The sequence below is a fragment of the Chaetodon auriga genome, chromosome 8, assembly GCF_051107435.1.
Source record: "Chaetodon auriga isolate fChaAug3 chromosome 8, fChaAug3.hap1, whole genome shotgun sequence".
NCBI lineage: Eukaryota > Metazoa > Chordata > Actinopteri > Chaetodontiformes > Chaetodontidae > Chaetodon > Chaetodon auriga.
This window is the reverse complement of record NC_135081.1, coordinates 8,171,425-8,196,081: the sequence shown is the minus strand read 5'-3', so window position 1 is coordinate 8,196,081 and position 24,657 is coordinate 8,171,425. Positions and strand designations below refer to the sequence as shown.

Genomic DNA, 24,657 nt, shown 5'->3' with positions numbered 1-24,657 from the left:
ACATATCAATTAGACCATTTAAGATGCCACTGTGACTTTAATGAGAGAGAGAGAGAAACCTCCTCAGTGTGAACAACAGAAATGATTCCTTAAACACTGAATTAAAGAAGTTTTGCGGCTTGCATAAATAGCTGGAGAATAGTCAAGTAGACATCATTAATTGACAGCCCAGGACTCCCAGTGCAATATCATTAGAATATTTTTACCACTATTCCCTAACTATAATTACACCCCTCTATTATCTATCTCTGTCTGAATAGGAGATGAGTGGCATTTGATAGATCATTCACTCCCAGCTCATTTACATGCATTTGAGGAGCAGCCTTGATGGAGATCGCATTCTATCAAGAGGGAACCATAGATGTCGCCCATAACACTTAATATGGATATTTTAATTGTGAAAATCGGATGTATACCTGGAAAACAGATAGGTATTTTCTATGAGCAGGAGCTGTCAATCACACAAGTGCTTCATTTGCCTCAGACCTCAATATGTGTTTACAACTGCGTCATATTTATTTCATCAGCCTGGCTTACATTGAAAGGTCAAACGTGCTAGCTCATCTAGTATCTTCTTATCATGGTGAGGCCACCAGAGATGTCAGGGTTTTTAACATGTATTCAGAGTGTAAAAGCAAGGTGGAGGCAAAGGCCCCTCGCGGCTGTCTGAGGGCCCCCACATTCAATTCCTCATCCTCACATTAGTAAGCCAGCGGGGCGTTCCTCCCTCCTCCCTCCTCCTCCCACCTTGCCCCCACCCGCCCTCTGGACCTCCCAGAACCCCCGGGGCTACCAAAATGTTAATTGGGTTTCTAATTTACTGTTTCATTTGCCACTATCTGTAATGATCATTAAGTATCAGTGCAGGAACAATGGGACCAGGAACATTTGACTTCTAACCACAGTATCTTTCTAATACTGTGGTTAGTCAAGTCTAATGCTCTGATGTGGGACCAAAATTTGTCCTGAGGTAAAAAAATCAGGCAAGTTATATGATTAACTTAAGTTAATACAGTTACACACAGTTTCACTATTTAAAGGCTATGACCTAGTACATCCTACAGCCTTGGGTTTCATTCCTGGGTCCCCAGCTTTAGTGAGGGGCAAAATTTCCGTCATTGCAAGAATGCAACTGAATACCCCTCACCTCATCCTCCCCTGCCGTGGCCGCTGAACTCATGAATTTCAGGGCAAGATATTTCAGTCTGAACCAAACAGGTGGGCTGAGACAAAGCTAGTCACTAGGTGTAGCTAATGAAAATATGAACAGTATATGGTTGTGGTTCAGGGGGTAGACGGGCGGATCGATCTGCATCCTCCTGTCCATATGTAGAAGTGTTGTTGGGCAAGACATTGAACCATAGGTTGCTCCCCAGCCGCTGGGGATGCACAAACCAGGGCACTGTGATTCACCAGTCCCAAGCATGGATAAACGAGGGGGGTTGCTTCAATAAGAAAAATAACTAAATAAATAAATGAAAGAAAAACAAAACAGATTTCCATTCTGTTTTGATGGGGTGAAACAGATGATCTGCTGTGGTGATCCACATTGGGAAGCAGCCAAAAGAAGATGATTTTGGCCTACAAACACTGTAGCTGAACTCAAAAGACCACATCTTAAAGGACGATTATTAAAGATGCAGTCACTTTAAAGACACTTTAATTGTACAAATCTTCAAGACATCTTATATGCATCTTAAATCATCAGTTAAAAACCACTGGTCGATCCTTAATTGCTAGTCGAGAGATACTTTATAGTAACTTAGGGTACAAGGTGAGATAATCTTCTGATAATTTCAAAATAATAGCCTGGCTGCAATTATCACTTCTCAGCATTTCATTTTTTCTAAGTTGGACTGCATACAAAAAGACTTGAAATGAGCCGAGCACTTCAGTGCAGCGGAGCAGGTGTAGCAAGCTGCCGAAATGACTTTGTCACAGAGGGGAAAAAACGAATGAAGAGTACATCTAAAACCAATGATGGGTTTGAGATCATTCCCTTTCACACTCTTCTGCCACAATCTGACGAGGAAGCACAGGATGAGAGAGAAAGACGGAGAGAGAGGGGGAGAGAGAGAGAGAGAGAGGGAGAGAGAGAGAGAGAGAGAGAGAGAGAGAGAGAGAGATGGAGATGTGCAACGCCAGCCAAAACTTTTTCAATTTCACCGACAATTTCCTGTGTAATTACTGATGTGGTATGATGGTGTTTTAATGACAGGGACCTGCCAGTGACAGCGACATTGTGTGTATGTGTGTGAGAGAGCGTGTGCGTGTGTATGTGTGTTGGGGGAGATCTAGCTCGGCCTGTTGATGATGGCAGAGTGATGAGATGGAGCCGTGCTGTGGAGATTAGACCTGTCTGCCCTCCACCTCTCCCACCCACCCTTCACACACAAACTCACACACACTCACGCACAAAGCCTGTAGCATTCACGCCCCCCCCCCCCCCCCCCCCACTCCAAACTACCCTGCAATGCCACCTGCTATCTCACCATCACACTCCCTCACTTATACACCCCCCACAGCTACCGCTACCCCCACCTATCAACCCCCTGATCATCAGTGCCATGGTGGCAGCCATCAGCGCCACCAACCGTGGGCGGGTCAATGAGCCGGTACCTGTAGTCGCACCAGGGGCAGCGGTACGGTTTCTCCCCAGTGTGAACACGTTTGTGCCGCGATAGGTGGGACTGCGTGGTGGAGGCGAAGTTGCAGAGCTTACATTTGAAGGGTCTCTCGCCTGTGGGGTGGAGGGGTTGAAAAGATAAGAGACAGACCATGGTGATGAGACCAAGATGACAGAAATATTTTCAGTGACAAACACACATAGACATGCAGATATACAAACCCAGGTAGAAGGGTACATGGTTTGACTTTTTAAGTTCTTCATGATGCTGTGTGGGATTCATATTTTCCTGACACCACAGAGACATTTATAGTTCTGAATCTACTGTATAATTACAAAAGATACATTTTGCTCGCTTAGTCTGAACACTGCAGGTGCAAAGACCAGTTAAAAAAGTCTCAAAAACTGTTTGGGAATTTCAAGTGTCACTGAGAGAGTCGGTGTCAAAATGGCAGGACTGATATCTGTAGGTGTAACAGCAAGTTGGAGCACTGTTCCTTGCTGGTTTGTGCTCTCTGGGAGCTTTGTGTTGTTAATTATATTTATTTCAAATGGCAAACCAGAGCAGTGAGGGGGTATTTTACTCAACAGCTTCAGGGACGTTAGTGTTTAAACCTACAATAAAACATACCCTGCTTTAAGGAGCTGCTAACCTTAACGTGGCATCCCACTGACTCTCACAGTGTTTGTTAAAATACTGCTTCAGTGACATTTCCATACTGACAAGAACAACAGGGGACACTTACTCTTGATACATTTTGAGTGCGAAAGTGGAAATATTTGATCCTAAATAACGGCCCGATGTTGTTTTCAGACAACTTGAAGCACAAAAATATTGGCATTAGCAGCGGCCTTAAAAAACGTGTCTCAGTCAGACTCTGACAGGAAAACACGGTCGGACGGGGCGGCCACTTCATGCGCAGCTGCATGACAACAGATTTGAATATGCTGCCAAATCTGTGGAATTGACACATGTCAACGCAGGAGAGGAGGACAGAAATTGGTGGGTTTTGGGGGGGAAATGGCAAAGAAACTGAGGAGCAAACAAAATGAATTATGAAAACCTAAATGAATATTTATAACAGGATTCTTGATCCTTGGGCGCCTGCCAGACAACAGTTAAGAACAGTATTTGTTTCACTATCCCAATTTCCAAAAAAGCACTCGTTATTGACAGCCTATCTGAAAAATGCAATTTCCCTAAGCGACAGAATGACATGGTGAAATGATAACTGAAATTAAAAATCTCAGATTCAGTCAGCCATACTGGTACACATGCCTATCACTGACAGCAGCATGTCACACTGATGTGCCCGTGTGTGTGTGTGTGTGTGTGTGTGTGTGTGTGTGTGTGTGTGAGAGAGACAGACAGACAGCAAACAGTTGCTAAAACTATGTGGGGAAAAAAAAAATATTGTGGCTGTTCAGATCTCGGAGTGTCAATCACTGTCCGAGACTATGAAGGTCCACACATGAAACAGTGAGTGCGTGTGCTTTGAATATTCTTTGGTGTGAGTTCAGGATGCGTGTGCGGTTGCTTACCTGTGTGTTGGCGCCTGTGTTTGGTGAGGGCGTGCCTGGTGCCTCCAGCGAAACCACACAGGTCACATAGATAAGACTTCTCTCCTATGGAGACACATTGAGAGAAGAAGAAAAGGAAGGATAAAGCACGAGGGCAGACATGACGTGAAGACACATCAGAGAGGGAGAGCAGCAAGAACGTGAGAAAAATATCACCGTTTGTTAAACTATATTTACAAGCATATAGGTTTTGAACAAACCCAAAGGTAAGCCAAGAGGAAAGGCAAACTCAACCACTCAAACTGGCCGTTGTGAGGCATCCATCACAGCCCTCACAGTCCAGATAATGTGTAGCTTGTTCACAACCCGTCCGATCATCTAACCCGTCGTGTAACGTGCTCCACAGGACTCTGCTTGTGATGCTGCTGTAATCCCAGATCTCAAACATGACTTTGACTACAATGTTATGGTAACTAAAAGAAATGATGGCGGCAGCTACACAAATAAGACCCGAGTTATGATAAACCAAAACTTATCTTTCAACAGGACCTTGGCAACAGTGCCATCCAATCATGCCTTGCAACCACATACAGGAGAATATGAAAACCAGCACAAAGCTAAAACTGTGAAAAGACGTCAATACTTTCATGTTCAGGGGCCTTCATTTCAATTTGAGTTCAGTTAACTAAATGAAATTAAAAACATGTTTTATTTTTTATTATGTACGATGTGCATTATGCATTAACCTATACGTTGACGTGCATTTGGATCAAGCTTATTACGACACACGACAAATGCAAATAATGCCATCGACATTAAAATAAACTCCTACTACTGGTGGAGTAAGTGAAGCTATACACTGACATTTGTCTTATGTCAGTTGTTCTCCCTCTGCCTGCCTCAACTAAATATGGCTCAGTGTAATTAATCTGTCACACACTTTTTAATTTTAAAGTTGCATCAACATTAATCAAAAGCAAACCGAATTAAAAACGGGTGAAACGACTCTTCACTCAGAGCTACTGCTGAGGTGCCGCTGAGCAAGGCGAAGACAGAGGAGGAAAAAATATTGCGTTAATGGATTGGCAGAAATGTGTGAAGGAGGAGGAGAAAGGCACAAACCGAGAAACGGAAAAGACAGACTGAACAGATGAGCAGCGGGTCTAGTTGGCTAACAGATGAGCCAAGCAGAAGTCACAGATCACTAGTGTATATCCATCAGAGCTCTCACAGCTAACTAATTCCTCCAATCAGATGGATCCGTGTAAATATGTCAAATGGGGGACGGGAAATTGCCAGTGTGGTTTATTGACTGTGATAAAATCTGAAAAGCACCGCTGAACATAATTACATACTTGTCAGAGCCATAAAAATTAGCTTTATTATCAATGGGATGGTTTTGTACAACTTCATTTGGGGGCGATGCCTTCCAGATGGGGAGCGTGGAGAGCTTTTTTACACTCCTCCTCTCTCCCCTGCATCTGGCTCTGTCATTAACAGCATGATGGTCTCGCTCTCTCTCTCTCTTTCTACCTCTCCCTCTCTCTGCCATGGCACACAGGCAGTCACACACTCCTGCGCGCGCGCGCGCACACACACACACACACACACACACACACACACACACACACACACAGCAACATTTGTGATAAGACTCACTCAGGGAAACACAAGCACGTGCACATATGCAAACACATTTATAGAGCGTACACAGATGCGTATGCAAATGCACACACACGTAGATGCAGATATTCCCACACACTGACACACAAATCAAACTGCATGCGGTGTGCCAGTAACACGTTTCCACACGTGAACATGTTGTGTGACGGCGCATACGTGGAAACACTGTTGGCCCCACACATTCTAACATACAGACACACACTGCATCACTTAAATATTCATCTAAATGCTGATGTTGAACTCCGGCTCTCGCCACACACTGATAACACATTTGGGTGACTCTTCCAGCTGGGCCTCAGCGGTGCTCGGCTCCTCTTCTGCACAGATAGCAGCTTTCACTGAGTCCGCAGAGACAAAGCAGCCTCAAGTTTCTTCTATTACACCCATTTAAAGCCACTCGACTGTGAGAAGAGTTTTAATGCAGTGCCACTTAGAGGGGAGAAAAACAGCCTTAAAAAGGTGCATTCGTTAGCCAATTCATACAGGTTCACTTTTCAATCCCAGCGTTATAGGCCTTTCAAAGGAACAATGTTCTCATATAAATAAATGTCTGTTCTGCGACTTTCTGCGGCCCCATGATATCGCCCTTTACATCTACTCTTCTAAATACTTGAGGTTTGATGCTCCTGGACAAATAATATCACTGAATGTGGAAACATACAACAGAGAGTAAAATATTTGTATTCTTCACTGCGACAGTGTTTTGTATAGATTAAGACTTGTATAAAGTCTATCAGCAGAAAACAAGGGATCTCAGGGATTGAACAGTGATCTCTGCCAAACACAAAAACTGCAGCAACTAAGCAACAATCAAAGCTAAATCTTGTTCGGCACACATAAGCACTTGACCACAGCTTTACTCTGACCAATGAGAAGGGCAAAGACAAACACACAGCTACAGAAATATGTCATGCAAATGATTCGGGGCTTTAGATGCAAAATCACACATTTCTGTGTAAATAAAGAACAGTCACTGAGGAACCGGTCAGACCTTTTCTCCCTATCAGAAAAACAGCACCGGTCCCTCCTCCACTCCCTCCTCCCTCCCTTCCATCTCTCATTACGCCCAACGCTACAAGACCCCACCGCAGAAAAATCCATAGCCATCGATCCCTGTGCCCAGCCGCGGTCGCCACAATTATTCTTGAGGAGGAAACGTTGGCGATAAATTACATGTGTGCTTTTCATCTGCTGTTCTGTGGCGGTGAGCCCTCTGAGGACCAAGGTGGGGATGGCGAGGTGGGGTAGTAGAAGAGTGACATGCTGTCAGCACTGGAAGATCGGGCTGGCTTGAAGCAGCATGCCCCCCCCCAACCCACAACACAACCTTGCATTGACTGCCTTCACTCCTGATTCACCTTCACCTCTACCTTTTATCTGTACAGAAATAACACTTCATCCTTTTTAAACTTCATCCTTATGCAACATTGACCCTAAAACCACTGTTATCAGCCTCAACCTCAAGTCTTACTCTCACCTGAACGAGGGGTCAGGGTTACATCCATCCTCAGCTGTTCACACACAGATGGCAACAAACACAAATCAACATCCCTTTAAAAGCATACATGCCTCAGTGTACTCACAGTCTATCTTCAGCCATGAAAATGCCCTAAATATTACATTTCCTGCTAATGTGCACTGAGAGCCCTTAAACTTTTTAGAAATTTGAATATTGGCTCATCGCTTCTCTTTTGTTTCCATAATACACCTCAACCCTCAACCCCTTTCTGGAATGAAATGTGCCTTATTGCGAGACAATAAAAGAACTTTGAAGTCAAAATATACAACCTCTCTTTGCACGTGTGTGTGAGAAAATATATATATATATATATATATATATATATGTGTGTGTGTGTGTGTGTGTGTGTGTGTGTGTGTGTGTTTTAAATAACCCCGGAGGCGTCTGCATGCAGCTATAATTGCCTCCCTCATTAGTTATGTTTTAGCAGGAGCGAATGGGAGGGCAATTAATTTTACCGCTTAATTTTTGACACGGAATCCGCTGCTGTATTGATGTGCTCGCCATTTTGGGTCTCATTTTTCAGGGAAATTAATTGACAAAGTGCGAAGATTTATCAGCATATCGCCAGATTAAGCGACAAACTGAAGCAATGAGGAAATCAATTGTGGCCCTGTCGCTGTGTTAAACCCTCCTCCCCCCGCTCCCCCCACCCCCCACAACGCCCAAGAGCCTGGGAAAAGCTGGGTGGGTCAGATGCAGTGCACTTATTTATTTATTTGAGTCTCTCATTCATCAGCCGTTACAAATGACCCTGGCGGCTGACGACCACTGAATCCCCAACCCCCGCCCTCCTCCCACTCTCTCAGACACGACTGGTGTGTGAGGAGGGAGTGATTAACATAAAAAACACACAAATCAGGGAGGAACAATGAATCCCGTTAGAGGCAGGAGAAGGAGAGTGAAGGTGTTAACTTTTTTTTCTTTTTTGTGGGGAGGGGGGCTCTGCATGTCACAAGCAGCAAATAAATGCACAGGATGATGAATTTTGGCATTTTCTGTTAGGGATTCTTATTCTTGTTTTCTTTTTTAAGCTACAATATAGTTTTGGGTGAAAAGGCTAAATATGTATTGTTGAGTTTGCCTTTATCAAGTGTTTATTGCTTAACTGACTATTTGCCAAGTCCCACCTCCTCATTACTGTTGTTCTGCCCGTCAAGCTTTCCATTCTTACATGGCACATGTGCGGTTTAAAATGCTAATTTTGAAACAACGCATTTCTAAAATTACTTTAAAACAACTCTTGGATCTCAGGCAGAGGTAGACAAAAAAAAAAAAAAAAGACTTTTCAAACTTGAGCCAACATCCATCAATTTGTCCGCTAAAATGACAATTGTTGCTAGCAGCATCTGAACAGCTGTAGCCAGCAAGCTAATTAAGCTAATGTCAGCTCTATTAGTTAACTGAAGATTCCACCTTCGGTAGACTTTTTGAGGGTTTGAGCTCACTTCTTTTAATTTAAGATGCACTTGATAACTTTGATAAAAGACTAAACCAGCATGACCAGGCAAAAAAGTAAGCCTCATCATCAGCTGATGATCCATGGAGAGGACATGTAAATAAAGAAGCAGCATGGTTCTCGTCTGCAGTAGAGTTAGTTAAAGAGTTTGAAGTATGATAAGGAAAAAGGCACAATCAGACTCCATTTTCATTCTGACATAATTGCTGCTTATAGTGTAGTGGCTTACATATTAGCAAGAGAGAGGTTAGATTTATGCTTTATATTTGTATTTTCAACACTTTTAACTTTTAACATCACAGGGGAAAAGGCCCATGTATCCTAAAAGGATGAGGACTAATCAATATGTTTCGTGAATGAAAGACAACTTGCTTGGCTGGAGTGGAAACACACAGGACCAGTTTTCCTGACAGTGGGGAAATGATACATTGCAGATGGTGCTATCGTAAAATTATTATTTCAATATAATCTGAAATCTAAATGATCTGGGCTGTGGGGGTAAGCTAGCATAGTTTACTACTGTATGCTACTTGGCCGAACGTGCTAATTTTTGCAGACAAACGCAGTTTAATGCATTCCTCACACTTTAGCTGTGACATTTTTGGTTTGGAAAAGGCAAATCAAGTTTGCACAGCCCTCCACACTCTTAATATAAAGAGAATCACTCTTACAGTCCCATGCACACCGACTCAACATGTGTCCAAACCTTTACAGGTCTGATGTGCATACATGTGGCTGCTAAACCATGATTTGACCATCACTGTTTGGGAGAGAGGTTTAGTGAACTGCTAACTGCAAACTCTGTAGCCAAGATGTATGTATAAATATTGCACTTGTATTTCTGGTGCACTGATCATGATGCATATATTGCATCTCCATAATGTCTGAATGTGTATGATTTTGTGATTACTGTTTCCAAACTTTTTTTGTACATAGTCTCAGTGCTCAACCTATGCTCAATCTATCTCATGGTGTTTCAACATGAAATCATTACAAAGACTGCTCTTTTGGGGGATTAGAGATGTTATTTTAACGGCTTACAAACCAATTACACACACTCGACAAAGACCAACTCATTCAAAACTTGCCACTCTGATGAAGTTCTTAGTAGAGGCATAGTGTTTTGAGTTTTTCTTCACCAAGTGTCTTTGGATTTTAAAGTTCCAGCAAATGAGCTGGATGTGTGTACCATTACTTTCGGCTCCAGTGCAAACTCCCCAGTTAGTCATCGTAACTCAAATCCCCTCCATTACTGACTGCTCTGTTCCCAGGAAGGATGAGTTCAACTTTAAAATCTCCTACTTATTTTATTAGTATTGCATCTTAGTGCCGTGAAGGAGCCGATTTATAACCTTTAAACAGATCACACACATGCAGATAATATTTCAGTGTGTCAGGTTGGCTGCTGGAATGTGATTGCAATGATTGTATAGCTGTAGCTAACCGTCCAACCCAGCACCAATTACAACTGGCAAAGGAGTGTCGGGGGTCACACTACACCAAATCGTGTTAGCTTTTTTGGGGGTTGCTAATCAAGTCAGGTCTTGTCGCTCACTAAAATGAGGTTATTTCAGGTTCAATCTCAATTCTCCTATTTTCATATGTTCATACTTGGTCACCCTTGATCTTTCAAGCTCTCTTGTTTCAGCACTTTCCTGTTTCCATCTCAATCACTTCACTCACTCTCTTCAAGTCTGTGTTTCTTCCTGCCAAACTCACATTAAGACACACACGCGCACACACACCACCACCACCACCACACACCACCCCACGCCTCTCCAGGTGACAGCTAGGTGACAGTGTGACAGCAGTCGCCTGATGGGGAATGATGAGGGCTGGAAACAAATGAAAATAAAACGTCTAATTATGTCAGAGGCGCCTTGACGTTACATCACTGTTAAAACACATTTAAAATAACATCCAGCAAGTCTACACTCACCACACACACAGCAGGCACCCGTGACGGATGGAGGGCTCTCCTGCAAGCGCTCAGTCAGGCTGTCAGGCCACTGGCTGCTGCTGCTTCTGTCATTGACTTAAAAGGGCATCAAGGAGCTGTGTGTGGGACATTACCGAGGCCGACGGGAAGCTGCTGGGCTGCAGCATAAAGACACTTTCAGAGAGTCTGACTTGGGCTCCTATCGAGGGGCTATTATTCAAGACAGTATCCTCCCACCGCCCACCGCACCATCTGTCTCTCCAAAGTTTTTAGTGAGTGAAAAAACATGACTCAGTACAGTCCCACAGTGGACTGTACATGCAGGAATGAAAGGATAGACTAAAAAAACATACCGGAAATACCCACTGATTAATACTGAAAAGACTGTTTTTGTTTCATTGTCTTCATGCTCCAGTACCAATGAACTCGTGATAAAGAAGAGAGCTAAATACAGATCCAGCTGGTGATTGTCACATCAGTTTGCTTCAAAGCTCTACATTATATGTTCAAATTAAGGATGCATTTAAGGTTAGAAAAGAGCGCAAAATAAAGTTCTGTATTGCTAGTTGCATTAATAATAATATACACAACACACTTCCCAGTTTTAAAGAGACAAAAGAATTGTATTGTAATGCTCTCTTTTTTCGATCAAAGGTGGAATAATAGGAATAAACCTCACACACACACCAAACTTTGTGTGTATTTTTTCCCTTTTATCCCACTTTGCATCATAGAGGAACACACACTGGACTGGTCCAATGTGGGAAAACACACTCTTGAGGATCAGATGGATTTGATGAACACACACTTGCTGACCAGCTGGGTTTGGAGAACACACACACTTGGTGACCAGATGGATTTTGGGGAAATACACATGACAACCAGTTGGATCAGGGGAATACACACTACCTTAATTCCCTCATCAAGAAAGCCTCCACGTCTGGAGGATGGCAGAAAACAAAAACAAACATGAAATCCAAACATCTTTTGCCTTCTCTCTTTGGCTATTAATTGTCTCTATTCAAATTGAATTGGCTGATATAACATCATACAATTGTGACAGTCCTATCGGGATCAGGAGGTAAGGGTTTAACCATCTAACAAGAGTGTCTGCACGACGGCCAAGAACTAGTTCTCGACTTTCTCTGGATGTTGAAAATCAGTACAGATGGACAAGTCATGGCTATTATCGGCCAAAAACGTGTGTATATTTTTTCCAAACAAAGCTGTGAAGATTCATAATTAATGTGAGATTTTCACAGTTAACACATAAACTTCATTTTGTTAAACAGTCTACAGCTATAGAGGAATGAAAAAGTACATTTTGTCTGATCCAAGTATAGTGTTTCTCGATAAATAACCTTCTGTCTCTCACTCATAGAAACACTATTTGCCTGTTAAAAAAAATAATAAAAACTAAAAAGAATTTTGGAGTTTAGAGTGTCAGTCAGTGTGTTTATGGAGGAGGACGGCAGTAACGGTTCATGGTGGAGGTTACGAGCTCTCAGTGTCTCTCACCAGTGTGTGTCCTGTAGTGGTCCTTCATGGCTGACAGGTTGAGGAAGGCGTAGTGGCAGGACGGCCAGGCACACTTATATGGTTTCTCCCCACTGTGCAGTTTCATGTGGTTGTTCAGGGCCCATTTTTCACTGAAGGAGCGCTCGCACAAGTCACATTCAAACTTTCTGCAGGAGAAGAAGAGAGGCAGAGGGGAATGAGGAGGAGGAGGAGGAGGAGGAGGAGGGGAAAAAACGACGAGTTATTTACTGATCCCAAAGCTGACGTAAAATGCCAGACAATCTACCCTGCGAGAAAGGAAATGGAGGTTGCTGGGTACTCGCGCACACACCCACAGAGCACAGGGCCGTATGACTGCGTGCTGTACATCTACAAACACACACACACACACACACGCACAGAATGCAGTTGGCTGCTGGTGTGTCATGTCTGTATAAGCAGGCATTGATTTTTCTGTCCTGGCCTGCCACCTCCACCATTTATTCTCTGCTTTGCACCAGGGCCCAGAGGACTAGAGAAATTCTGTTACAGTCCACACACACACACACACTCACAAACACACACATACACACCCCGCAGGGCCAGTGGGGAGAATAGAGTTCACCTGTCCAGCGTCCCTGACCACTTAGCCAGGGCTAAATGAACAGTTAGCAACATTTTGCCTCCCGCCTCTCTCTTAAGGCTCCCGTTTCAGAGCTTCCCTCCATCTTAACTTCTCTCTGGTTTGTTGTATGGTGCAAAAAGCCACTTTTGATATCCGCACAAAAATGTGACTTCGCATGCTGTTCCTCACTCTGGACATCTGTCTATTCTTCATACTGACACCTATCACCCTACAAAAGCATTATTTTTTTTTTCTTCCTTTTATCAATCTGCTGGATGTTTGCACCAATGTTCAACTGCTGTTATTAGGCTTCAAAAAACACACAAGTAAAAACAATGGAAAAAGCCTGCGCTTGAATTAATCTTTACCCCCGCGCTATAATTTAGGCGCAGAATGACTAATGTGCGAGTCATAAACAAATGAAGTCGGGTTTTGAGAGGGCCATGTTATTTTAGGGAGGGTGGCTGTCTTTAAGTCCTGATTGTGTCGCTTAATCCCTGTGGTATCTGTTTCATAGCGAGCAGCATGACACTCACCTGAACAAATAATGACTCCAAGCAGCATGTAGCATGTGTCTGAATCAATAATTCAAACTCATACATCTTCCTTACTGGAAGGAGGGGGGCAAAGGAGAATGCGAGGGAGGGAGGGAAAAGAGAGAAAGGAGGGAATTAAAGATGGAGAGATGGAGAGGTAGAAAGGAAAATGTGTCCTGGCTTCCATATCAATCTATATGTTCCATGAAGATGAATCTAAATGTGATATGGATGTCCTCAAACGCTCGTTGAGAGGACATTTTAAGCTCGTTTAGCAGGAAGAATGGAGCACCTTTAAAATGGCGCCTTTATCACCTGGCTCTAAGCTCAAATGCATATTTAAACAGCCCTGTTTTCCTCTTGTTCTCATCAACTGACTTGGCAGAGACTTTATTTGACCAACAGATGTACGTCTGCATCTGCATTTCCTTCCACTTCCTTCCTCCCTGCGGTATTTATAGAACAGCTCGTCGCCCATGCCACCGTGGGAGAGGTAAATAAGATGAGTGAAGAGATGCTATCTTTTATTGTAAGCATTATGCACAACACTCCTGCTTTATGAGCTAAACGGGCCATTGTTTATCACAGGGCGTAATCGCAAAGTCAGGCAGGCAGCAGGCAGGCAGGCAGGCCTTGACGTGGGCACGCGGCATGCTGGGATGGAAGGAAAAATGAGAGAGGGAGAGTTAGAGAGAGCGAGAGAGGAAAAAAGGCAGGAGGAGAGGAAAGAAGATGGAGGAGTCAGGGCTGGCAGAGTTGACTATCAGTGGGGGTTTTGTAAGGATGAGAGGAGGGTTTGCGTCTGTTTTTATGGGATCAGATGGAGCGCTTTGATCTTGTCCCCGCATGTCAGATCCCGTCACGATCCACCGTCTCGCCCATACATATGCATACTGCCTCTAAACAGCCAGGCACCATGCAAAACACACCAAAGGTAGGAGGTAGAGGGAAGAGAGAGAGATAGCGAGAGAGGGAGAGAGAGACAGAGTTTGAGTGATTTTGTGCATGCATGTGTAGTTATGCGTGCGTAGAAAAGAGGGAGAAAGGGAAAGAGAGACAGAAGTAAGACAGAGGTCTGCCAGTGTTGAAGACTTACAATGCCTGCTTGAACTGAATTTTAACATAGGAAACAACCACAATTAATTCACAAATGCTGCCAAAGCATTTCAGATTTAACATAGCCTGAGAAAGTTCAGAATTTTCTGGATTTGAGGGATGGCAAGTGTACAGCATGTCCATGGCTGTGCTTTCTAACTGTATGTCATGAAGAACAGGAAAGAAGACATGACCTGCTCTTCTTCTTTCAAACCTACAAATGCAGAATATAAAGATCAATGTGTTGATAGTGGGAGAGATGCTGGACACAAAGCGACAATAGGAAGGTCCCTGCGCACTGGAATCAGAGCGCTTGGCTCGACACAAGGCTTCCTCAGGCAGAAAAAAAAATTAAAAAACAAAACGGGAAGGAAATTAGATGTATTATAAGAGTAAATGGCTGCTGATGTCACAATAACTTAATTACATTCATTCCTGCTTAATCACAAGATAAATAAATACATTAATATAAAGTATAATTTTGAGATGTCTCACACAATTTTATCACACGCATCTCTCATTCTGTTCACACGGGTGTTTGCCTGAGGAGGACAATGTGTTGGGCTGAAACACTGCTAATAAAAAGGAGCTATGATTTCACTGTGTGGGCGCCTTTCTATTGGATTCAGGTAAAGATTAGAATTTGAATGCTCATATCATACACTCAGTTTAAGATGTTTGGCATTTCTGGTGTAAAATTACCACACGATAGCGAAGCACAGTCAAAAGAAAAAGTGATTTAAATCTTACAGCATAAATATACATCAAAAAACAGAGCGAAGAAGAAGAAGAAGACAGAGCAGGAGGAAATGTGACCAAGTTCTACTTTTAGTCATTATATCTCTGCTATTCTTTCTCCTGCATCTCTCCATCCCCTCCCTCTCCATTTCCCCCTCCCTCTCTCTCTCCCTCTGATCATGAAGCAAGGCGACATGATTGACACCTCGTGCAGATTTATTCAAAGACCCAGGTGGGCCTCTTTCCCGTGCGTTCAGAAAGCTGCGTGCTACTGTGTCTATACTGTCACTCATTACCATATCTATACTGTGGTGTGATCCTGTCATCAGTTCAGGCATATAGGGCTACTGTCAGAACATCACAGGCCACACTGGCCTTAATTGTGATATGAATCCCTCAGGAGGACTTGCTGCACCTCTAACAGGGGTTGGAAAAAAAAAAGACCTGACTCATTACCACACACTGACTATCGCCCCCAAGTGGTGAGGTGGTGCCTGTTGAGGGGGATCTTGCAGAGTGTGTGTTCAGTGTAAAACTGCAATCTGTTCTGGATGAAGCAGTGTGCTAAAAGGAGGCCAGTGTTCGATGATAAAACAGATGAAAAAGGGATTCAAATGCTTGCTGGATCCCCACGATTCACTGCATCAGACGAAAACTATGGCTTTCACTGACGCTGTCATAGCTTCGGGCTGATGACACACCTGCTCCTCCTGACTCCAAGTTTGGCTTTATGCTGTGGAGCATCTTACCAATTCATCTGGCATGTAAAAGCAGCATTTTTTTTTATTTTATTTCAATTGACTGGAATAATTGTGTTGGCCTTTTTGGACAGCTAAGGATTCCTTCCCTGGCTTTTCATGTTGTGTTGGCCGGTCGGTGAGAGGAAATAATCCGTCGATGCTCTCACACTACAACACAAAGACAGACGAGAGAGAGAGAGAGAGAGAGAGAGAGAGAGAGAGAGAGAGAGAGAGAGGCCGACTCTCGCCTCAAGCCAAACTGACACAAACAGACAACTTCAAAGTGAAGACTGTTGTTTATTTGGTGAAGGGAAAGGGGGGAGAGAGGGGAAAAAAGGAGAAAATTTATCTGATATGCAACTGTCAGGAGAGCATTTTCACATGCAAAATAGCGAGTGAGTGAGAGAGATTACCTAGAGGGAGGAACATGACAGCATTCACTAGGGTCAGGATGGATCATCATCTTCAGCCCCCCACTCCCTCCCTCACCTCTCTCTTTCTCCCCACATCGCTCTATCTTTATCTCTCTCGCTCTCTGTTTCCCTCCCTCCTTCCTTCCGTTTTCCCCTGCTCTCCCTTTCCCTCTCATCCTGTTTTCAGACTCCATCACTCTGCACTTCGACAACCCGGCAGCTTAAATCCAGACTAAATTAGCTGAATGAAGATTAAATCATTTGGCCCTGAGCTCTCCAAGATATTGGGAGGAAGACTGAGTAAGGCTTAAATGGTGGCTGACTGGGTTCGGACCTATACATGTGTCTGAGGAGAGGCTCTTCCTTCAGTGGCAGTCAATTGAAACCTGATTAGAGGGGGGTGTTGGGTAAAAAATGGGGAAAAGATTAAATTTCTGGGACAAGTGTTTCCTAAGTAAGGACACTGGCTTCGTTATTTTTAGTTTGCCTGCACAATGTCGACCGTCGACAGGCTTGTTCCCGGGCTAAGATATCGAACCGGGCAACATCATCACTCACGGTTGTTGGGAAAAATGCTTTCGAAAGGGCTGCAGTCAATGTGGTCTGCAGGTACTCAAATCAGTTTGTTGGATGGCGCTGGTTTTACATTCAAGCAAACACAGACAACCATCTCTAGCTTGCTGCAGTATATACAACAACCGTACAAACTCTGCCGGAGAAAGAAGAGCAGAATCTCTCAGGAACAAGTCTGAGAATTATCCCAACAGCAGGGCGTTTTAAAGTGAAATATCTATCGAGTTATATCATACTTAGGCCCGCAGGAGTGTACAGGCAGCATGTCGCACAAAACAACAACTAAAACCTCCATGAAGAGGCCACATGTGTCTGCAGAGTGTTGTAGATGAGCCTCCTCTGAGAGGACTGCCGCTGCATATGACTGCAATATAAACAACAGCACACAACAGAGATGCTGCTGCTGATTTATGTTTACCTTCAATCCCGGGAGAAAGAGGGGGAGGAGAGAGAGAGGAAAAAAAAAAAAAAAAAAGATAATGAAATAAATAATAAAAGACCAGGCCCATCAGATAAGCTCCTGTTTATCCCGCTGTAGGGCAAATACAAATTGTCAATTTAATGAACACGGTGGACGTGATGAAAGCGGGGTGAAGGAGCCTCCTGCCTGACAAACAATCAGGAAATGTTATCTTAATATTGTTGCGCTGTTATTCAGCCCATAACTTAGGGGGTGGGGAGAGGCCATGAGGAGAAGGAGGTGGCATGGAGGGGAGAGGGGAGCGAGGGGGACCAAGGAGGCGCAAAGGCCAGGTCCCTCTGTAGTGGCCCTGTTATTGCCTGTTTTTATTATGAGCCATAGCTCAATAGTCCCAAACACGCTTTGAAGCACACAGACCTAAATTTAAGCCGAGGAAGCGTGCACGCGCACACAGACACACCCTTGCGCACCACTACGCGCACACGTACGAACACGCCAATTACGATAAGTACTTCTATTTATTTATTTATTTATTTATTTTGCAAGAGAATAAAACAACATGCCTGTGAACAAAACACCCCCAAAAACGATCCCTTTCTCGGCGTTAATGCACATGCTGGTGTGATGTTTGATTCCAGACTCGGTTAATTTAAAAGCTTAAGAGGTTTTATGGATATCAGACTATTAATCAAAATGTTTCAACCAAAAAACTGCAAATCAAGAGCTCCAAAAAGCTTCCTGCTGAAATTAGCAGCCGCTGAAAAGTACTGGAAATCTGATTTGTGTGACACGGTTCGGTCAAAGGCCTCCCCTCCCCCCCATCCTTTAAACAGCACTTTAAAAAGTGTCCAGATGCTTCACAGCTCAAAGTTTTTTTTTTTTTAGTTTTTTTTTTTTTTTTTTAAGTCTTGAATTTAAAGCATCGCAATCTGAGCAGCCACCAAAATTAACTATTATCTCCATATTTATATATTGCCGGCACTAAATTGCGTCGGGAAGAATTACTATCAATATGAATATCTGCAACAATAACTCAGCCACAGTGCTGAGGACAGGATGCTCTTTATCAGGCTTCTGATAGGCCTTAAATACAGCACAAGGCAGCCATATCAGAGCTTTTTCTCTCTAATATCAGGCCGCATTAGCACCTCGTAAATCAAATTACACTCCTAGAATTTCATTAGGCTCACCTGCCAGCGCTGCTGTGCTGCAGAAATATTTATGTTTTTATGCTGCGATTGTGTGCTCTCAGGTACACAAAAGGGAAGGAAGGGGGGGCTGAGAGGGAAAAAAATGGGTGATAAACCTAATTATCTTTTAAGAATACAGAGAAAATGTGTCATAAATTGTAGCGATCCTGAGGAGAGCTGGCGTTTTGAAAGCCTGTGGGGCTGTGAGTTGGGGGACAAGTCTGCTCTGCTGTTTACCATCTTTAACTGGGGCTAGACTCCCGCAATCCAATTAGCAGCTTCCCCAAATTCGCTCTAAACAGAAATCAAACAGGATGATGTATGACGCCGATCACCAGGCCCTCAACAACCAGCTAATCTGATAAAGCGAAAGGCGAGACTGCTAATAGTGCAAATACTTGTTCAAACTAGATCCAAATGTTATGATAGGAGTCTGTCTTTGTTATTTAATTACCTCAAAAATATTTCACATTCCCATTTGTTTATTTGTTGTTGTTGTGGTGTGTTAGATGATATTATCTGCATCATAAGCATCTGTGGTAGCTTTCGCTGAATGTGAGCCAAGGCTGGGTTTAGAGGCTGTGGGGAGGGACCTTCCCCTGGATGGTGGGGCGTCTGAATATGGATTTTGATTAGACACAAAGGGAAATGACTGAGCCAGTGACCGTAACGACAGCCACTTAATAAAAGGTACAGTCTATACATCAAAGAGCATCTAGTTGTAAATCATTCGGCCCTGTAACGACGTGCATCCCCGTCCCATTACCGAGCCCCTAACAGGCCACTCATATTTACTCTCAGGGCCCCAATATCATTTTAGAATAATGAGCTTTGTGCCTTATCTAATTAACAGGGGCCTAGGTTCATTTGTTTTTCTCCCTTCTCCTCTTTCTCTCACTGAAATTAGGGAGCTGGCGCGTTGGTGTAACTCACAAATACTGAGCAGATTTGCTCCGCGGTATGAGCGGCAAAAGTTAGAACGCAGATAAGATGGTGGCAACTGCTGTAGTATGTTTTGTGTAGCTGCTGTATGTTGCAACTGGAGGCTGTTCATCCAGGATTTTGTGCGTGTGTTCATGTGTGTGTGTGTGTGTGGGTGTGTGTGTGCTCCACTGGGCACAAGTAAAAGACCAGGTCCATTCTCTCTCTTATTACTGGAATTGTAATTCAATGATCACCTTAGATCACACGCGTGCCATAAATCAGATAGGCTTGACAGAGGATGAAAAATTGTATTAATAATGTGAAACTTATTATACAGTCCCAAATGCTCCCTTGATAAATGACATTGTTTGGGCCTGACAATGATTGCATTTAAAACATTATTTCTGTTTTCTGCTGGTGTGTGTGTGTCTGTGTGTGTGCGTGTGTGCGCGCTGCTGGACACAGCAGCGGTGGTTTGCTGGGTAGGGAAGACAGAGGTGGGGTTCCCGAGCTTCATAAAATATTCAAGATGTTTCCCACCCTTCTCACTTGAGTCAGTGGGCAGGCGATGGCCGTGGCAGTAAGGGTATAAAATCTGTGTGTGCGTGTGTGCGCGCTTGTGTTTGTATGTGTGGCAGGCACAAGTGAAATGGCTGTTGGCTCACCGCAGCGCAAACACCCAAACTCCCAGACCACAGAAATGAGCCGTGCACATCTTCGAGTCGTAAAGCAGCGTACTTGCAGTATTATTATTACGACAAATCCTAGTCAGATATTAGCAAATGTGAGGAACTGCAGAGCGGAGCTGCGCCCGGCCAGTCATTTATGAACAAGTCTACTACAGCTTCTCTCTTTTTTTTTTTTTTTGAGTAAGTAATTTGGAGAAGACTTTATTTTTCTTCATAACTCAATTCATACAAGAATGCTAATGTAAGAAAAGTAAGTCTAGACTTGGTTTGAGCGGAGGCATGAAGCTCCCTCATAAAGGCCTGAGAGTCAGTACAAACGCTGTGCCTGCACTCTTTCCTTCCTTGCCGTGTCGTATCAGAACAAGCTGGACGGCAGGATTTAAGGACACGAGTCCAGTCCGCCTTCACGAACACTGAAGTGCACCGGACGGAGCACAAAGCAGTCGAGAGAAAAGGATTTGGCAGGCGTCCTATTTCTTTTCACAAGGACGAACACATTAAGTTGTAGCACAGTATTTTGCTAATGCTGTCTTGTTTTCGCCACCTAGCCATATGGATTAAGTGCCCTTGCTTAGTGCATGAGCTGTCATGAGGGATGTAATGTCCATTCCAAAGACGCAGCCAGCGGCCTCACCCCGCCTGCCAATGCTGTTGCAATCAGCACATCAAAAGTGACAAGAGTGAAATGTCCTCACACACTAATTCTCTGTGTTCTAGTAACAATCAAGAGATGCCACCTTGGGATTCATGCTGATCTCGCTAACAAACACTCACATCCAGACAGCAACACAGCAGAGGAAACTAAATTTCATGTGCTGGATGGTCAGCCATCACAGCTGCCATGTGGAGCTGAAATGTTATGTCAATCCTGACAGCAGAGAGCATAGACTCCTTTTCACTGTTTAAAAAAAAAAAAAAAAAAAAAAAAGCTTCTTCAGCTAAACATATTTGCATCTCACACACGGAGAAATCCAATGTGACGGCAATTCAGAAGAATATTTGACAAATTTTGCATGATGTTTTCATAGCTTTCTACAGCAAAGTGCATCTGAATGATTTATTAATGGTTTGTTCCGGTTTAGGAGGAAAAATTAGTATCGGATTGAAAAGTCTTGATCCTCTGGTGGATACTGAATATTGTGGTATTTTTTTTTGTATCAAACCAATAACAAATGGCATGAATAAGTAGCAGTATGATTGGTACTTGCACTGTACAATCTCCTGCTACTCACATCGGCTCGAGGAAAACTGGTATCAGTGCAGCTCTGGGTTCAAGGAAAGTCTAATTAAGTTCCTAGACAGTTGGAGTCAGATCCCTGCACAGGGACACTGAAACCAGACTGGTCTTCCCTGTAGACTTGGCTTCCCCGGGCTGGCCCTATCCATGTCCTCCACTCTGCTCCACTCTCCTTCTCCTCCTCCTCATCCCTGCAAATGACCATGATGGGAGGCCATTCATCTCACTCCTTCAGCCACCACAATGAAATAAATCAAGAATTTTTCCCCCCAAATATAACAATATTTGTATTTGGGGTGGGGCAGACGTAATTGATGACTGTGGCCATGCTAATTAAAAACGGCGGAGGTTTCATTAATCTTGGTCACAGGGTGGGGGGATAGTAGGGTAGCAGCTACAGTGTTGGCTGGATGGGGGGGACAGGGCCGCCTCCATCGTCCTCATCGCTCAGGTGATTTGGGCCATTGTCGAGCATATTAGCGCAGAGAGGTTAATGTGAAATGGCCATTAATAATCACAACAAAAGTCTAGAGTACACAAACTCAGTCTCGCTGTCTCTGACTCTACCACGACGCAACTCCAGCAACCAAACAAGACAAAACAGTGAACAATCACATGTGTTTAATGCCATGTCCTGGCTGGAGAAGTTAATTGCTTTTCTGATTTGCTTTGTAACAACTGTTGTTTTCTTTTTTTCCCCTATCCACACACACACACACACACACAGACACACGCACGCACGCACGCACACACACACATACACTGCTTAGAGAATTAATTACCAGTCCAAACTTTTGCTGATTTGCCTGTGTTTGCGTAGTCAAACCTATCGAGCCACAGAGGACTGGAGTGTCACGTACTCTTCAAAGGACCAAACGTGAGGATTAATGTGTTTCACACATGCAAGATTCTGCACATTTGACATGAAACATTCATGATCTTCATAATCTGTTTTTAAGCATTTCATTGAATGCTTTGTTACACTTATTACGCAGATTTGCCTTAAGAGCTACAATTAGACGAGATTCTGTAGCATCATTTAGATTATGACTTACGACAACGTTGTGTTTATGCAAGGCACGACTGCTTTTACCCCAATATTCACTTTATACATGCATTTCTTTAGCTTTTAGCTTAGCTCCCTCCATCCTCACTAGTGAACAACTGAGCCTTTTCAGGATACCCCATTCATACCCAATCATGACACTATCACCTGTTACCAATGAACCTGTTTACCTGTGGAATGTTCCAAACAGGTGTTTTTGGAGCATTCCACTACTTTGCCAGTCTTTAGTTGATCCTGTCCCAACTTGTTTGAAACATGTTGCTGGTGGAACCACACAGAGCTGTGACAAACCAAACACTCAACAGCATCCAGATCAGGATCGACTTCACCGAAAACACCGTGGAGTTGATAAAACAGAATGATATTGTTAGTGTTGTGCCATTACAGCGCAGACAATTTACTAAGTAGCACCTATGAACGGTGCAGATGGATATCATCATCACTCCATAATGGCTTCAACACGTTAATTCACAACTTTAGCTTCTCCGCCACGACTCCGCCACAGAATAATGGCTAGCCTGCATCTGGTAGAGGCAGTGTAGGGCAGCATATGAAGCATAGAGAGTAACAGAGAGAGAGAGACAAAGAGAATGAGAATTAAACAGAGAGAGAGAGAGAGAGAGAGAAAGAGATGGGTGGGTGGGGTGGAAGCAGTAGCATATGGTGCCACGCTGCCATAAACAAGCTTTATGAAAAGACCAGGGACGTTTATTTAATCATGGAATACCTGAGGAATCGCAATGAGACACACACTTTGTCCCATTATTGTTAGCCCATAAATTTAACTGCTTTACCAGAACGACGAGGGACCTGATACAGCCGCCGAAGACGACGCAGGGAAGCAGGTGAATTTATGTATGTGTGTGTTTGTGAAGTGCATTGTGTTGTAGCTACGGTAAAGAGTGTGTGTGTGTGTGTGTGTGTGTGTGTGTGTGTGGTGCTACAGATGAATAGCTATAACTGCTACACATTGGTATCTGTGTATCTGCAAACATAGGAACAATACACTCTGGAAAGTATTTGGTAGAGAACGCACAGATGCAGATGTGTCCTCTGTTCCTGTTAAGTCGACTGTATTGCTCCATTCTTCTTAATTTCATTAGTATAGCAGCGTCTTTGCGTACAGAAACTTTTATATATCCACCTGTCATCGCCCTCATTCTCCTGAAAGTAGTCTCTCACAACCTATGTAGAGAATTAAAACATTCATTAGTGTTTCGACCTCCCAGGTCAGAGAAGAAACAGCAGAAAATAACAAGGTGGGTCTAAATGCCCCCTGAGGAAATGCATTTCTCATTTGTATTGAATTGAAACAGCAGTGACATCCAAACAGAGCTCTGCACTGCACTCAGGTCATTTCAAACTCATGCACACGCTTAGAAACACAACTATGCTCGCACATCCTGCAGACGTGGACATGTGTGCGAATATCACCATATATGCCACACGCATGGACTCACAGCATGCGTCATGCAAATACACATACATGCACTTGAAGGTTCACAAATACAGTACAAAGTGTGCACATAAAAACAATTGGACTGCATGTGCAATTGTGCGTCTGAGCACACACAGACACACACACACACACACACACAGACACACACACACACACACACACAGCTTTGGGTCAGGGGGACAGCAGTAGCTCAGAGCCAGCTGTGACCTGCCGGTCCAGGTGCTCAGGAAAACCGCTGTTAACGGCCACGATTGATGATCTAATCAAACTGTCACCACGGCGATCCGCTGCAGGGGGAGGGGAGGTTGGGATGGCGTGGGTGTATCGGGGGAGGTGAGTGGGAGTGGGGGGGATATCCAGGAGGCCTTGTGCATGCTTACCGTTAGCCCAAATTGAGAGTGACAGTCTCAATAGTGAAAAGGCCTCTTTTTTCCCTCTCTAAGTAATGGAGGAAACAACTCCAGCGGTCTTCCGGAGGATGTCACATAATCAAGGGAGCCTCCCCAGCACCAACACCCACCCCCCCGTCTGTAATGTCTCGACTAAAGCGGAGTGTGTGTGTGTGTGTGTCTGTGTGTGTGTGTGTGTGTGTGTATGGGGGGGGGGGGCTTTGGACATGGAGAGATGATGTGGTACACAGGACAGGCAACAGCACACACAGCTGATTATGAAGAGTTCCGCACTGTTGGGTGATAAACACACACATT

At 43.8% G+C, this 24,657-nt stretch overlaps 1 protein-coding gene across 1 annotated transcript in view; it reads right to left on the bottom strand.

Moving 5' to 3' along the window:
* The window catches only part of znf407 (zinc finger protein 407), a 139,508-nt gene that overhangs the window by 42,234 nt on the left and 72,617 nt on the right, over positions 1-24,657 (bottom strand). The window contains exons 6-8 of the mRNA XM_076738167.1: positions 12,266-12,432; positions 4,169-4,252; positions 2,620-2,740 (exon numbers count right to left, since the gene is read on the bottom strand). Coding sequence (XP_076594282.1) covers positions 2,620-2,740; positions 4,169-4,252; positions 12,266-12,432 — 372 coding nt within the window. The remainder of the gene's footprint in view (positions 1-2,619; positions 2,741-4,168; positions 4,253-12,265; positions 12,433-24,657) is intronic.